Source organism: Lepidochelys kempii, chromosome 25 (genome assembly GCF_965140265.1).
Source record: "Lepidochelys kempii isolate rLepKem1 chromosome 25, rLepKem1.hap2, whole genome shotgun sequence".
In the NCBI taxonomy this organism is placed as follows: domain Eukaryota; kingdom Metazoa; phylum Chordata; order Testudines; family Cheloniidae; genus Lepidochelys; species Lepidochelys kempii.
Genome location: NC_133280.1, coordinates 5,012,687 through 5,029,464, shown reverse-complemented (window position 1 = coordinate 5,029,464; position 16,778 = coordinate 5,012,687). Strand labels below are relative to the sequence as shown.

At 56.5% G+C, this 16,778-nt stretch overlaps 1 protein-coding gene across 1 annotated transcript in view; it reads left to right on the top strand.

The window, feature by feature from the left end:
* The window catches only part of LOC140903395 (unconventional myosin-Vb-like), a 67,009-nt gene that overhangs the window by 29,541 nt on the left and 20,690 nt on the right, over positions 1–16,778 (top strand). The window contains exons 12-23 of the mRNA XM_073324680.1: positions 359–440; positions 2,266–2,406; positions 3,154–3,279; positions 4,797–4,880; positions 5,887–5,889; positions 6,480–6,632; positions 7,425–7,522; positions 7,917–8,003; positions 8,113–8,224; positions 10,010–10,221; positions 12,016–12,172; positions 13,818–14,057. Coding sequence (XP_073180781.1) covers positions 359–440; positions 2,266–2,406; positions 3,154–3,279; positions 4,797–4,880; positions 5,887–5,889; positions 6,480–6,632; positions 7,425–7,522; positions 7,917–8,003; positions 8,113–8,224; positions 10,010–10,221; positions 12,016–12,172; positions 13,818–14,057 — 1,495 coding nt within the window. The remainder of the gene's footprint in view (positions 1–358; positions 441–2,265; positions 2,407–3,153; positions 3,280–4,796; positions 4,881–5,886; positions 5,890–6,479; positions 6,633–7,424; positions 7,523–7,916; positions 8,004–8,112; positions 8,225–10,009; positions 10,222–12,015; positions 12,173–13,817; positions 14,058–16,778) is intronic.

The following is a 16,778-nucleotide window of genomic DNA, read 5'->3' as shown; positions in this document are numbered from 1 at the left end:
GTTGTCTGCGCTCACTGGGCTTGGCCAGCTGTGGACCATAGCAGTGTCCCTTTTCCCATCCCCATCTTCTGCTCTCGCTGGTGAGTGCTCCCTGGCCATCCCTGCTGGCCTCCTGCCTAGAGGCTATCGTACGCCACCCCCTCTGGAAGGTACGAGGGTTCAGGGCAACTGGGGGCATTGCAGAAGCTAATGGGATGGAGAGGAGTGTGTAAGGCCCAGGGATCCTCTTTGCTCCAGCACTAAACTCAGCTGGATTTATTTCTCCCACTAATTCTCCTTGTTTAAAAGCACAAACCCTTGGAGAGACCCTGTCAGCTCCCCTGTCGTCGTCCTCACCCCCACCCCGTCTCTCCCCCAGGTTTGAGACGTTCCCAGAAAACAGCTTCGAGCAGTTCTGCATCAACTATGCCAACGAGAAGCTGCAGCAGCACTTCAACCTGGTCAGTGCTGCCCCCGCTCCTGCCAGGCTCCGGAACCCTTGCAGGGGGTCTGGCATCTGTACAGCACCTAGCGCAGTGGGCCCCGGGTCCATGACTGGGGCTCCTGGGTGCTACGGTAAAACAAACTAACAACTGAATTAGCTGGGGAAGGTCACTGGGTACCTGAAGTCTGTTCTCCCCTCGCTGCTCTGTCCCAAGCCTGGTGTCCTCCGGCTGCTCTCAAAGAGCAGCAGGCAGCATGCTGTGGGTGTGGTAGCAATTGCCAACAATTGCCTCCCCCTCCGTGCCCTAGGGGAGCCTTGAAAGACTGCCTGAGATGGCTCTTAAGAACAGTTTCTGCTAGTTCAACTGAGTTTGACACCTGCATATTGAATTCTGGGCCTGGCGCCTTAGTGCGGAGACCAGTTAGGCTGCGCCTGTAACCGTGCTTGGAAGTCCCTGGGCAGCTGTTACAGCGTTCACCAGAGAACCGGCCACCGGTAGGGCTGGAGCTCCGTGTTCCCCACAAACCCCTAATGTCTGGAGCTGGCTGGGAACTTTTTTGGTTTCAATTTTCCAATAAAAATGTTGTGTTTTTTGTTTTTCCAAAGGGTCAGTTTTGACACCATTTCGGTCAGTGTCCCAATTGAACATTTTAGGAACAGGCTCGTTTTTTCTTGAAACACAACTCCGTTTATACAAAGACTTTAATCATAATAAAAAAGCTAACAATCAAAATTGGAACAAATTGATCAAATCAAAACAACTTTCTTAGTTTCATTTTGTTAAACTTTTTAAAATCTTCATTCCACGTTTGAACAGAGAGTTTGAAAATCAGGGGAACTTCCTGCCAAATGGTATCTGTCCCCTGCTGACTCCGCTAATGATACGGAGCTGCGAAGAGACACGAAGCCACTAAATAGTGTGCTGCAAAAAAGTGTAAACTGATCTTGTCCCCGTCTGACGTTCCCTTGGCTCACGAGGCTTCTGCTTGTTTGGAGAGTGAATGCCACATTTGCCCAAGGGCTGGGGGTTCAGCTGATGTCACTATAAATGGCTCTTGGGCAGCTGGAGAATTTGCTAGTCTGGTCTCCGTTGGAGGTCAGTCTCTGGGCGCTGTGCTTGTCTAGCGTGTTGGGTGCTGGTTAGCCTGGAGGGCTGGAAATGTCAAGAGCCCAGGGGAATTGGGCACCTGATTCCATTGTGGAACGGAAGCCTCTGAACGGCCCCTGCAGGGGGCTCTCGGCTCGGAGTGCTCCCCCTGCAGAGTAAGGGCTATGACCAGAGAAAATGGAGCAGGGTCCTGCTGGGAAGGTAGGGACCCGCCCCCATGCAGAATGCTGTTCTGGTGACTCAACACCTGAGTGGCCCTTACAACAGTTCCCTGAATCCCAGTCCTGTCCTGGCAGGGTTGTGCAAAGCTGCTGGAGGCAAACTACCATAGCAGGCAGCCTAGGGCCCGATTCTCCCCTCCCTGCAGCTTGTGGTCACTTAAAGTCTGTGTGGCATGGCCAGAAGGGCCCTTGTGGTTTGCATCTCCAAGCAGCTTCCCAGGCAGAAGGGATGGCCCGCTGGCTTGGCCGTCGGGCAACAGTGCAGGGTCCACTGAAACCTAGACCAAACTCTGGCGACTGCTCTCCCAACCCTGTGCGGATAGCTCAGTGATTTGACCATTGGCCTGCTAAACCCAGGGTTGTGAGTTCAATCCTTGAGGGGGCCATTTAGGGTTCTGGGGCAAAAATTGGGGATTGGCCCTGCTTTGAGCAGGGGGTTGGACTAGATGACCTCCTGAGGTCCCTGATATTCTATGAAGAGCTCTGATCCCGTTCCCATCCCTCCCCCATAGCATGTCTTTAAGCTGGAGCAGGAGGAATACATGAAGGAGGAGATCCCCTGGACCTTCATCGACTTCTACGACAACCAGCCTTGCATCGACCTCATCGAGGCCAAGCTGGGCATTCTGGACCTGCTGAATGAGGAGTGCAAGGTGAGCGTCCTTCCTGCTTTACCGGGAGGCCAGCAGCGCATCTGTGGGCGATGCCAGCTTGGGGGAGGGGGGTATGAGGGTCCAGCGCTCTCCTTCCAGCCTGTGTAATGGGACAGTCTCTTGTCCTAGGCCTGAGACAACTTGTTCTCAAACAAATTCCCTGCAGGGGGAATAGCTTACAGCTTCTAAATTGGAGGGGTTTCGGAGAAAAGCCAGGAAACTGATCAAAGGAAAATCTGGCTGATGGTGAGAGCCACGAGGAGCTTAATCTAGTTACCTTAACAAAGAGAAAGTTAAGGGGTGACTTGACTATCTGAAGCTGTGTGGGGAACAAGTATTTAATAATGGGCTCTGCACTCTAGCAGGGAAAGGTCTTGCATAATCCAGTGGCTGGAAATTGAAGCTAGACAAAGTGCCCTTTCAGTGGAGGACGGGCATACATTTTTGACAGCCAGAGTAGCGGTTGGAACAATTTACCGAGGCTCGTGGTGGATTCTCCATCGCTGCTGCTGATTGATTAAATGAAGATGGGCTGGTGTTTCTGAGATGGGCTCTAGGAATGATTTTGGGGATAGCTCTCTGGCCTGGCTCGTACAGGAGGTCGGCCCGGATTGCAATGGTCCCATCTGGCCTTGGAATCAAGTAGTCTAAATCCCTAGCTGCAGGTGGCTGCCCTACCTAGGGGCAACAGAGTGCGTCCTGTTCCTCAGGCCTCCTGCTGTCTGACTCGCCTTCTCTGCCTTCCAGATGCCCAACGGCAGCAACGTGAGCTGGGCTCAGAAGCTCTATGACAGGCACCTTCACCACAGCCCCCACTTCCAGAAGCCCAAGATGTCCACAGATGCCTTCATTGTCCACCACTTCGCAGGCCAGGTAGGAGGGTCCAGGGGTGGGGGCAAGGTCCCCAGGGCCCAGGTGGGTGGGGGGGCCACTGGCCTATAGGAGAGGCTATGAGACTTGCCCAAGTTAAGGTCTGTCTGAGCTGGGGTGAGAATGGAGCTGGCTGGGAAGTCTGTCTTAGAGAAATCCAGACACTCTGAACCCTGAAGTTTTCTCTCCCAAACGAATGCTGTCATATAACCCCACCGGACTCCTTGTGGCGCCCACTGGGAGAAGTGGGGCTCTCCCAAAGCAGGTGGGAACCCAGCTGGCCCAGGACTTCAGCTGCAAAGCTCATGCTTCCGCAGTGTCACTGCGGTGCCCGCCTGCTCCTGTCCGCGCTCCACTGGGGCTGGGTGCCCAGGAGGCTGGCTGCAGGCGAAAGCCACCTCCCTGTGCACCAGGGCCCAGTGGGTCTGCAGCTGGCCCCCTCCTGCCCCTCGCTCCAGGGCTGAGTGGGCTCCTGGAATGGTGATGGGACTGAAAACAAAGCAGGCTCAGTTAGAAGGCAGCCAGTGGCTGGAGTCTGAGCTCTGGCTGGGATATGCTGGAGGGGTCATGTGCCTAAATACACATCTGTAGCACTGTGAAACAAGCTCGCGGTTCTGCACTGCACAGTGCAAGGGATCCTGGGACTCGTAGTTCCTAGAGATCAGGTGACTTGTAGGCTCGGTGCAAGGCCTGCTGGGAGAAGCGAGACAAAAGGCACAGCATTTCTGCAGAGAGGGGAACTGCTGGTGAATGGCCTGGCCTGGCCTGGACCAGCTGGTGCAGATCAAACTAGACCTCTCTGGAGAATCCAGCGTCTAGAGACGGTCTCTCCACTGATGTTGGGGTGTGGCTGCAAGTGGCACTGCCTGAATACCATGAGACACCCCCCACCCTAGCTGGCACCCACTGGGAGCATCCACGGCACCAGCTGCCACTCTGAGAGAGCTTCCAGCCCCTCTGGGTTTTAGTTAGAGCATCCCAGGCAGGCTGGTGAGCTTTGAGCCTCCGACTCCCAGAGGCCACTGGGACCCTGAGCAGTCTGTGCTGGGGCATGGGGCTCTAGTCCCTTTGGAGCGGGTGCTGTGGGCAGGACTAGACCACTCCTGAGGCCCCTTCCAGCCTGATGCTTCTGTCTGGCCTGGGCAGGGGTGGGGTGGGGGTGTTTTGTCTGCATGGGTTAAACAGAGAATTCCAGCTGCAGCCAGCATTTGGGAATGACACCAGGGCTCACCTTGCTGAGGGCTGGACCTGGCTCTGTGAGGGCAGTCTGCTTTTTTTAAAAATACTTATTTAGGCGAAATTCTTCACCACCCCTCCTGTGTAACAAGCATCGAACTCCCATCCACCTGGTACAAACGGGCTGGGGCTTCTCAAAGGCCCAAGGGCTTTAGGCACCCAGCTCCCCTTGGCTTTGATTTCCCCCACCCCCAGTACCTCTGCTCTGGAGACCTCTGGGCTCTGAATTGTCCCAGGAGACCCTGGAGCTGATAAGGCCTCCTGCATGCCCTGTTCACCCACAGGTGGAGTACCAGTGCAGTGGGTTCCTGGAGAAGAACCAAGACACTGTCCATGCAGAGCTGATCGGGCTCCTCCGAGCCAGCAAGGTGAGCCCATGGACCTCCCAGCGGGGTGGGGGTGGGGTGCTTGGCAGCAGACTGCACAGAGGAAGGTGGTAGACGGGTGTCATCTGAAGTTCATCCCCATCCTGTGCCGGGATGGGGATCGTCACGTGGGTCAGAAGGAGCAGTGCTGGCATCTTGGGGAGAAGTGCCCTGGCAAACCTGCGTGCGCACCCCCCCCCCACAAGCAAACCTGGAGTGGCAGGGGAGCCCTAGTATTCAAATTTGCAAACAAAAAGATCTTGTCAACACAATTGACCTGGGGGGAAGGGGGGGCACAGTGTCCTCACTGGGTGCCAAGGTGGGGACCCACATGTCCTGCAATAAGGACAAAAGCTGCACCCACCCTGAGCCCTCACTCCATGGGGTGGGTGGGGTGTGTGTGTGTGTGTGTCGGGGGAGTGGGGGGTGATGAGAGCTGTGGTGCAGAGGCCAGATGCCAGGGGAGCAATGTAGGAAACGACTAACTGGGGTCGGGTCATGTCCCGTCCATGGTGCCCTGAGTTGTCAGGCCCCCTTCTCTGCTGCCGTGAACTGCTTCTGCAAAGGCTTGGTGCAGACTCAGCTGTGGGTGGGTCAGAAAATGAAGACTCACCTCCACCAGGGGGTGCCAGACCTCTATTTCTCTTGGTGTTTGGGGGGCTCCCAAAAATAAACCCATGCTTTTGTAAACTGACCTGTAAAGCAGCTGCCTGGCTAGACCCCCCTGGGATGGGAATGGCCTGTGCAATCCCAACAGGCCAGGCCTCGCCAGCAGAGCTGGTGGCTGGGAATGGGAAGCTCGGCGGGGGGCGGGGAGACTCACTCACTGCTGTGCTGGGGCTCCAGGCCACTGTTGCAATGTGGGATGCTAGACTCTGGGAGCTGTTAACCTGGGCTGGGGAGGGGGGAAAGGCCGGCAGACAAAGCAACGGTGACGCTGCTGTTAAACTAATCGGTTTGTCATTTCTCTCCCCCACCACCCCCTCGTTGCCGTCCCGTGGATCTGCAGAAGGTAAGTGGTCCCACGGGGTAGGAGTCACAGGCCACTCTCCGTCTGCTGCGGGTGCTCACAGGGACTGGTGGCTGAGCCTGCAAGTTGCCAGTTCTGGCTGGACGTTTTCCTGCAGGTTTCATCACACGACATGGAGGGGCCGCAGCTCTAGGGTGCGTTGCAATGGGCGGGGGACTCTGGGCTGTGGCTGCTACTTATCCTGACTGGGAGCAGGGATGAGCTGCTCCTAACCCGGGGGGACACAGAGGCTGGGCTGGTGCCTGTCGTGCTCTATACTGACCCCAGGCTCAGATCCATGCTGCCCGTGGCTCCGCGGGGCCCTATGCGTGTCGGACTCTTTGCCCGACGCCCCCGCTGGTGCAGAGAGGCCCATGAGTAGCACTGGGGCAGCTGTGGGGAGGGCTGCGTCCTGCTGCAGGGCCTGCAGTTCTCATGCAGCTGGCTCGGTGGCTCCCCACAGTAGCTCTGGGAGCCGTGGGGCTGGCCCTTGCAATAGGGCTCGGGGTTGCTGGCTGCCTGTTCCTGCTGGCCAGTAGGTGTCACTCATGGCCTGCGGCTGGCTCTGATCCTTCTGATGTCTCCCCACCCAGTCTGCGCTGCTGGCCGAGCTCTTCCCGGAGGAGGGGGACAGCAGCATTGCCCTACCCTCCCGCAGGTCGCATGGGTCCAGGGTGACCGTCCGCCCTGGCAGGAGGTCTCTGCCAGCTACTGACAAGGAGCACAGGAAACCCATCTCCACCCAGGTACACAGCGGGGCTGGCGTGCCCTATGCCCTCCCCATGTCACTACCCCCTTTTAACGCAGCATCGAGCATCCACCCCTGTGCAAACCCCTCCCGGCTTCTCAACTTGCTGAACAGATTCCTCCTCCACTGCCATGAAATGTTCCTGGGCTGGCTCTGCCTGAGAGGTGCTGAGCCCCTACAAATCCTGCTGTCCCCAGAGGCCAGCAGGTGCTCAGCACAGTTGGTAGTCGGGGCCTTTCCCTCCCAGGGGAGGGATCTGTGACCCGGCAGTGAGATGCTCCAAACACTCTTGCTGGGTGGTGGGGAGAGATGGGCCCAAGCACTCGGACGTTCTCAGACTCTGCCGCGTGCTGGGGCTGGTCTGAGCTGCCAAGTTTAGCTGCAGACCCACAGGCTTGGTGGGCTGGGGACTCTGGTTCCAGGCTGCTCAGAGGCTTATCAGCACCCAAAGCCCCAAATAGTGCTGCCAGGTGAGAAGGTGGCCTGGAAAGGGGCAGCTGGGTATCCAGGGGCTGCATGCAGGGGTTCCGCTCCTCCCTTGGACCAGCCTTCAGCTTAGGACAATGGGTCCTGGTGCTCTCTGCTGCCCACCCACTGCCAGGCCCCTTGCCTGTGCCCATGAAGGGCAGTGGGAAATGCAGCTCTGGTGGGCCCCCAACCCTCCCCAAGGAATCCAGAAGCCTCTTCGCTCTGCTGAGGACAAGATCCGAGCCTGCTCGGGAGCCCTGGCTCCCCTCTGGGGCACTGCATCCACACCCAGACCTAAGCCACCTCGCTCTGTCCCCTGCAGTTCAAAGCATCGCTGCACAAGCTCATGGAGACCCTGAGCAGCACCGTGCCCCACTACATACGCTGCATCACACCCAACGACCGCAAGCGGCCCTTCGAGTGAGTGCCTGGCAGCTTTGCGATGGGGCGGGGGCTGGAGCGGGGGAGACTCCAGCCAGAGCTGCTGTCTGGGGAACCCACATCACCAAGGAGCTCTTGTGAGACTAGCAGCAGTCTGTTCCGGCTCTGCAGTAGCAAACTTGGCTGCCTCCTTGGTCCAGTGCAGAGCCGGGCGACTTCCCTTGCTGTCCCGAGCAGCTGTGCAGCTGGATTGGGAGCTGCAACCCAGCTGCCTCGTTCCCCTTGGCGCCTCTGCAGGTGGCTGCACCATGAACAGTCAGCAAGGAGGTGGCCGGCCCAGGCCTGGGCTGAGGGCGGCATGGCAGATCCAAACCTGCCATGTGCCCTAAGGAACCCTCGCTCGGAGGGCGCTGACTCTCTCTCTCTGCTCTAGGTTTGATGCCAAGCGAGCAGTCGAGCAGCTGAGAGCCTGCGGGGTCCTGGAAACCATTCAGATCAGCGCCTCTGGCTATCCATCCAGGTACGGCCAAGCCAGGAGTTTCCTGCCTGCCCTCCTCTCTGCTGGGGCATTGGAGTCCCTGGCGTGCTCCAACTCTCCCCGTTGGCTCTGGCCTCTGTCCCCTCCGCAGGTGGACGTACGTGGAGTTCTCCAGCAGGTACCGGGCTCTGATGCGCCCGGAGGAGCTGATGGGCGGTGATGAGCGGCAGACCTGCCAGCTTGTCCTCAAGAGGCTGCTCAAGGTAAGAGCCCTGTGGGTTGCTGTCCCGGGGGGAGGACCCTGAATGGGGCAGCAGGGGATTAAATTCTAGGCTCCAAGGCCCTCGCTGCTACTGCACCCAGCCTTTTGTGCCGCTCCTCCGTGCCCTGAGGGGAGCTGCCTGCTGGTGCACCCGGCCGTGTGGGCTTGATGGGCCCTTCCTTCCCTCCTAGCAATGAGGTCACTATTGCAGGAAACACGTGGGCCAAGTCCATCTGGATTGTGCCATAGCCTCCGGCAGTAGGTGTCTGGGGCCAGGCATCGCTGCCTGCAGGTGCTGCAGTATCTGTCTCCTCTCAATAACGGGACTAGCCTGCCCAGTGTCCCTCTGCTACCACGCCATCCTAGAGACTGGCAGAAGGGCGCCTGGCCCAGAGCCCTCTGCCAAATGCAACTCGCTCCCGTGGGAAACGTCGACTCTGCTGAAAGCCACCAACTTCCCTGTGGAGACAGCGCTGCATCGCCCGGTGGGAGGGGTGGTCCGGATCTCTCGTGTGCCTGGCTCCCCGGGAGGGCTGCCTTTCCTCCATGCACCAGTCTGCCTTCCTGGCGAGCAGCTCGTCCTAGGAGTCTCTGGCCATGGAGCCTGCCTCTGGGAACCCCTGTTCTATAACTGTGGGACATGCGCCCCTGGGGGTACACGAGACCTCTCTGTGGGGCACGTGGGAGTAATTGCATGACAGTGGATTTTATTTATTGATTAATTGCATTTTCCTAATAGGCTACTTAGACGAAGCTTTAAAACTGGGACTTTCTTGACTTAAATTAGCTACCGTATTTTACACAAGATGTACCAATGAGAACAGATACAGGGTGATGCTGACGTACAGATCCCTCGCCTCCAATCACTGTACAATGTGGGTTCAGTTGCCCAGCAACTGTCCAGTCTAAGTGAGCTCAAACTTAGTTGGGTTTTTTGGTCGTACACATTGTGCCTGTAACTAGATCTGTACATAACCATGAAACCTGGGCCGATGGCCAAAGCCAGGCAGTGTGAAGAGCACACAGTATCTGTGGGGACATGGGCAGCTGGCAGATCGGGAAATGGGGTCCACAGTGAGCAACATTTGGGAGCCTCTGCTATAGAGAAGGGGCACGAGAAGCCCCTGAACTAAACTCCCAGGAGGCATTGCAGCAGCCTTTCCAAACTGGAATATTAAGGATTTTGGCTGAAATCCTCCGGGGGGTTTTTCCCAGACAGTCCTGGGCATCTGAGTCAATGGGTGGGCCATGTAGGCCGGGTGAGCTGCTGCCAGCTAGTGCTGACTGGACTGTGCTAAGCTGGCATTAGGCTGGTCCCATGGCCAAGTTGAGGGTCCCCGTTCTCTGGGCAGGCAGAGGCCTGTGCCGGTCTCTGCATGCTGCAGCTTCCTTTCCGCCCAGGCTGGAGACCATCTGGGGAGCACTAGGATTCAGTCCCTAGCTCTGCCCATCTGACCCGGGAAAGGCGGCTTACCCTCTGGGGACCCATGTCCCAGTGATACCTCCTGGCTGTGCAGCTCGGTGCTGGGAGCGCTGCAGTTGGAGGGAGCGTTCGGTGTCTAAAGGATTAATACCCCCTCTCCCTGGGATGATCTGGATGCTGCAGCCCCTCCCCTGCCCCGCTGTCAGCTGTGGGAAGAGGGTCTGTCCAGCCAGACCCTGGTGCCCAGAAGGGCCCGCACAGCACTACTGCTATCCAAGCCTGCAGCATGGAGCACCCATGTCTGAGTTCGCTCCGCCCAGTTGTACTTGCCTGGTCATGGATCTCACTGTTCTCTTCCTACAGGACCCCAACAAATACCAGTGCGGGAAGGGCAAGATCTTCTTCCGTGCTGGCCAGGTGGCCTTCCTGGAGGAGCTGCGTGGCAGGAGGCTGAGAGCAGCCTGTGTCTTCATTCAGAAGAGCTTTCGTTGCTGGCTGGGGAGGAGACACTTCTTGCGTATGCGAGCTGCAGCCATCTGCCTCCAGCGCTTTTCCCGGGGCTTCTTGGCCCGGAGGTGAGAGGTGATGCCCTGCAAACGCTGCCCACATCTGGCAGGTTGAGCCAGGCATTGAAGTGGCTCTGCCTTGGCATCACTGGAGACCCATTTCTGGGCACCCTCTGTGGTGGGTTGGATCACAGAAACCCCCTTGGAGCTGCCCCCGGTGTGCCAAGACTGCTTCTGCTCCTGCTTTCTTGCCCGGTCAGCTTAGGACTTCAGTGCCCTGCCTGGCTTGAGCCAGACCCAGGAGCCTGCTGCAAACCCAGATCCAGGCCTGAACCACGTCCCCTAACAGCTGTAGGCTTAACTGAAAGCAGCTTACAGAAGTGTGCCTGTCTTCAACACTCAGATGCCCCACTCCCAATGGGGCCCAAACCCGTTTTACCCTGTATAAAGCTTATACAGGGTAAACTCATAAATTGTTCACTCTCTAACACCAATAGAAAGAGATGCACAGCTGTTTTGCCCCTCCCCCCAAGTATTAATACATACTCTGGGTTAATTAATAAGTAAAAAGTGATTTTATTAAATACAGAAAGTAGGATTTAAGGGGTTCCAAGTGGTAACAGACAGAACACAGTGAATTACCAAGCAAAATAAAATAAAACATGCAAGTTTTTTATGTCTAATCAAACTGAATACAGATAAAAACCTCACCAGTTCCAGAAAGCTCTTTTACAGACTAGTCTCCTTCTAGTCTGGGTCCAGCAAGCACTCACACCCCCTGTAGTTACTATCCTTTTGTTCCAGTTTCTTTTAGGTATCCTTTGGGGTGGAGAGGCTATCTCCTTAGCCAGCTGAAGACAAAATGGAAGGGTTTCCCATGGGCTTAAATAGACTTTCTCTTGTGGGTGGAGACCCCCCTCCTCTCTCCGATGCAAAGTCCAGCTCCAAGATGGAGTTCTGGAGTCACCTGGGCAAGTCACATGTCCATGCATGACTAGGTTTTTACAGACAGAAGCCATTGCCCACATGGCATCTTGACTGTCTCCAGGAAGACTTCTTATGTGGATTGGAGCCTTCCAAATGCATTGTTCCTTAAGTGCTTCTTGATTTGGGCACTTAACTTTGTGAATTCCTTTCTCCAGGAGCTGACCAAATGCTCTACTAAGGTTATTTAGAAATCAAGGCAGTACACGGCCAATATTCATAACTTCAAATACAAAAATGATACCTGCATACAAATAGGATTAATAGATTCAGTAGATCATAACCTTTACATAGATATGTTACATGGCATATGTAGCATAGAACATATTCCAGTTATGTTGTATACATTCATAAGCATCTTTCCATAAAGACTTATGGGGGGCACCATCACACCCTCGCCTGTTGCTGTACCCAGCCACTGGAACGGAGCAGCTAAGAGTGCTGATGCAGAGTGTCTGGCTGGCAAACAGCATTCGAAAGCTACATCAGGTGTAGGGCTAGGCGGGGACCTGGCACTAGCCATGCTCCACCCTAGAGGTGGCTGCATTTCAAAAGCGACTGTAAAAATCCCAGAGTAGAGACACGAGAGCCAGGAGAAGCTGGTGCCAGGCCAGCAGCTGCAATTGGGTCTCATTTGCGGGGGGTGGGGGTGGATGGAGCAGTGCCCTAGCTCTGAGCTGAGGGAGGCAGGGGGGGTTGGCCTCAGGACCTGGTGGTGGGTCTCTGCTGCGGGGGCCTGTAAGGGGCTAGGGTAGACCCTGGGACTGTGCTGTGGGGGGTCATTCTGTTGTTCTTGGGGGGAGGGGGGGGCCTAATTTCTGCTGCCCTGCCCCAGGGGGCTCTGGCTCACCATGCCCAGTGCCTGTTGCCCTTGTGCAGGCTCGTCAGGGGCCTGAGGAGGACCAGCGCCGCACTCATCCTGCAGAAGAACTTCAAGATGGCTCTGGCCAGGCGCTCGTACCTCCGCAGCCAGGCAGCAGCCGTCACCATCCAGGCCTTCGCCCGCGGCATGTTCGCCAGGCGCCTGCACTGCCAGGTACCAGCCCTGCCCGCAGCCGTGGGGTTGGGGATCCACTCGTGGCAGCGGCTTCAGAGGGTGACGTACTGGGTGTGCTCCCAGCGCTGAGGGGGGGTGCAGCCCTTGGGGAAGGGGGTCCTGAGGGGTTACAGGAGCCCCATGTAACGTAGGGGTGAGGGCTGGCAGGTACATCCTGGGATCTGGAGGGAGCCCCCTTGCTTAGTACCCCCATAGAGCAGAGACTCATCCCTCTCTCGCTGCAGGCTCTTGCCACAAGGTAGAGCAGTTACCTGTCTGGCTCAGCTCCTTGTCCGGCATGTGCAGGGAGTGTGGGGCCTAGCATGGAGAGGGGGTACCCATGGGCAGCTTCCCCCCCACCCCCAACCGCAGGCAGTGTGAACGGGTAGTGCTGTGACTCCCCAGGCAGGTGTATCGCTCTCCTGCCTGGGGTATGGGGCCGCGTGGGGCCCCTGGTGGCCCGTTCAGGGTGCGCGGGGGTCAGCTCACCTGGTGGGAGCCACCCCGTCCCTACCCTCAGGAGTGACCAGGTTCCTAGGAGATCTCGAAGGTGGTGGGCACGCCTAGGCAAGGGGGATCTTCACCCTCTCGCTGCGCTGGCTCACGGGTCCAGTGCCCGGTGCAGCTCGCACTGGAGCAGCCCACGCCCCACACCTGCCCAAAGCGCCTCTGTGGGGAGCAGTCCTTGGTGTAGGCCCTCACAGGTGCCAACTTTCACTTTTCTGGCTGGGTGCTCCACCCAGTGGCCCTGCCCCCATCCCACCCCCTTCTCCAAGGTCCCACCCTCCTCCCCCTCCGTGTGCCCCACCAACACTCTGCTTCTTCCCACCCCTGCAAGTGCCCCCTGCCAAACAGGTGATTGGTGGGTGCTCAGCACCCACCAATCTTTTTCCAATGGGTGCTCCAGCTCTGGAGCTCCCACAGTTAGGCTAGGCATAGGCACTGACTATCTCCTGAGCATCCTCGGAGGCCAATCTAGGCTGCGAAGTGAAGGGCAGAAACCCCACAGAACCAAATTAGAGCTGGGGGGCAAATGGGCAGGATTTTGATGCCTGGCTCAGTTCTTGTCCTGGAGTCCAGGCTTGGATCTGCTCCCAGCTAACTGCTCCCAGGGCCACTCCGCGGGGTGGGGTCGGGGGGGCATGGTTCTGGGACTGCCTTGGAGTAGTAATACCAAATATCTGGTTTCCATCATGAGCACCCCCACTATAAAAATTATTCCAGCACCCAGAGGGGAGAGGGCAGCAGGGTGTGAACTTTCTCGGAGTCTCACTCCCATGCTCCAGGGTGATCAAAACAGCCAGTCTCTCTAGCAACCCGTCTGCCCCAGGCTCAGGTGCAGGTTAGAATAGTTGCAACAATGTCCTCTCATCTGCTCCGAAACCCCTTCAGGGGCCACCGTGTGTCATGTGCGTAAACCCTGTGGTTGCTAAGCAGGGCTCCTATTCTCACAGGCATCCTTGGCGCCCAAGGGAGGGGGTGCAGCGTTGTCCCTAACTAGCATGTTCTTGGATCCCTTGTGAAACGTTGGCCGCAGTTTGTGCGAGGCTGTAGCTGCTGGCGCCTGGTGCTCTGGCCGAGTTACCGCCCTAAAGCAATGGGTGTTGCCCTAAAGCTTGGCTGCGCGTGTCTGCTCTCTCCCCAGATGGTGGCAAGCCAGAAAGCTGTTGTGATCCAGAGCGTGGTGAGGGGCTGGCTGGCTCGCACCAAGTACGTTCGGGTGCGCGGTACTGTGGTGTATCTGCAGTGCTGCTTCCGACGCATGCGGGCTCGCAGGGAGCTGGGACGGCTCCGGCTCGAGGCCAGGTCGGTGGAGCACTACAAACAGCTCAACAAAGGCATGGAGATCAAAGTGATGCAGCTGCAGTGCAAAGTGGATGAGCAGGTGGGTGGATCGGCTCCTCCTGCTGTCCCAGAGCTACAGGGGGATTCCTGGGCCTCGACTATTGGGATGAGCCTTGAAGCCAAGGTGCTGACTGCTCACGGGCATGTCTGTGAGAGTCCTGGAGAACTGCGTTCTGCCTTGCGAAGTTCCCCTAGCAGTCTACATTGGATAGTCTTGTCTTACTCAATGTTCCTGTGAGTTGTTAAGCAGTAGCAATGCTCCACTCCAGAGGTGGCAGCATTTCACTCCCTTAATGATACTGTAAAATCTCGGATCCATCTCTGAATGTTGCTGGAGCACGCCCTCTGTGCCGGGAAAAGCCACGCTACCCTTCTCCTGGGAAGCACGGTCCATTAGTACTGCGAGAACCAAATTCTGGCTGCATCTGCCTTCCGGCTCGTCCCCGGAGACTTGCATTGGGCTCTCTTGGCAGAGCAGGATCCTGGACCTCTTGGCTCAGGACAGATTTCTAGTTCTGAACCCACCGAACTTCCTATGGCTCAGCCATCGGGCAGCGAACGCAAAGCGAAGGCGTGGGGAGCGAGGCTGTGCAGATGGAGTAGCTGGCTTTCTGGGGCTGGAGGAAGGCTGCGAGTGGCAGCAGCTTTCCCTGCTCTGGTCTCCTCTGGGGTATTTTATGGGGTGCCTCAGGGACTGAGTGGCTTTAGGGGGCACCACGTGCTCAAGCCCCTGTGCGGAATTGGGAGGCAGTCTTCAAACCTCTCTTCTCTCCACCCCTCTCCCATGCAACCCAGCAGATGCCGCTTGTGTAACTTCCTCGCAGTGCCTATTGTCTGCCCCCACCCAGCAGGGTGCCAGATGGTGCCTGGCACACCGTGTTCTGTCGCTGGATATTTACCAGCGGGCGCACTTGGCGCTGCCATCTGTCTGCCTCTCATCTCGCTATTTGCTCTCTGCTGGGGAGGGGCTTCCGCGGAAGCTTCTCTTTAAAGCGAGCCTGCGTCCCTGACGGTCTCTGGCCTACGTGGGTAAACCCCATCTCGCTGGTCTGGAGTGGGTGGGGCGGCCTGGAAAGCTGATGTTGGGGCAAAGGGGACTTAGGAAAAGCCAGCGTGCTCTTGGGCCAAATACATCCGGGCTGGGGCAGGGCAGTGGCCTGGGAGCTCGGATGAAGGCTGGCCCCAGTGGAGTTCACAGTTCTGCTGAGATGTGGTGCATCCTAGAATGGGATTTTGCCCCCCGGGGAAGGAGGAGGTGCAGGAGGGCGGCTACTCCTAATGGCACTGGCTGATCCAGGGTAGCTTAGCCAGCTTTGGGGCTCGGCACCTTGACTGCGCGACCATCCCGAAGACTCTGCCAGATGGGAACTCTGACATGCAGTGGGCTCTCCAGGGACAGAGCCAGTGCCCAGCCCATGTGTAATGAGGCTGCTTCTGGCAGGACCCAACTGAGCGTGCCAATTCAGGGCAAATTGCTTAAAGCAGGGCAGTTACAGCCCAAGGCTGGGGTTTTTCCACCTCTAAGACAAACCAAACCAGCCAGACAAAGCAGACTTTGGTCTCACCCCACTGGCTGACCACAAGTCACACAAGCAATTCTATTAGACACTCCAGTTTCCCAATATCTCCACCAGTGCTATCCCTTATGGGGACGAATGGTTATGAAAAGGTTCTCTCGATCCCAAAGGATCAAGCCCCAGACCCAGGTCAATAGACAAATCAGATCTTACCCACAAATCATGCTATTGCCAATCCTTTAGAATCTAAATATTTATTCATAAAAGGAAAGAAATAGAGATGAGAGCTAGAATTGGTTCAGTGGAATCAATGACACACAGGAATGGCAAATTTCAGAGTAACGGCCGTGTTAGTCTGTATTCGCAAAAAGAAAAGGAGGACTTGTGGCACCTTAGAGACTAACCAATTTATTTGAGCATGAGCTTTCGTGAGCTACAGCTCACTTCATCGGATGCATACCGTGGAAACTGCAGCAGACTTTATATATACACAGAGAATATGAAACAATACCTCCTCCCACCCCACTGTCCTGCTGGTAATAGCTTATCTAAAGTGATCATCAGGTTGGGCCATTTCCAGCACAAATCCAGGTTCAGGCTTGCAGCAGTGACGGAATAAATGGCAGGTTCAAATCCAGTCTCTGGAGAACATCCCTAGCTGGGAAGGGGCAAAGCTTCAGTGTAGCAAAGTTCAATCCTGCTTCATACCTATGGCAGAGCTTCAGCAGCTCTTTACAGTCTCTTGCCATGTGGTCTCTTTCTTTGTCCCAAAGACAAGCTGTCCAGCACCTAGCCTGGAAACACCTCAGAGTTCTGTCCATGGGCAGGTCCCTGCACACCTGGCTGAGTCCCCAGGCGTGTCTGCCTTCTCTCAATGGGTCATTGTACAGCTGATGGTCCTTAGTGGGCCATCTAGCAGGCTAGGCATAGCTGACACCAACTTGTCTGGAGTGTTCCCCAGAAGCAGCGTTTGAAATACAGACAGTACAGAGCCAATATTCGTAACTTTAACTATAAAAATGATACACACACATAGGCAGCATAATCATAAGCAGCAAACCATCACCTTGTCTTAGACACCTTATTTGACCCCCTTTATACAAGATTTGATGCCACTACAGGACTTTGGTTGCAACAATGATCTATACAGTCCCAGCTTATGTCAATAACGTCACACCATGTACAGGGATTCAGCTGGGCAGGCAGGGAGTGGTACAGGGAGCAGACCGCTGTCAGTCTGTCCA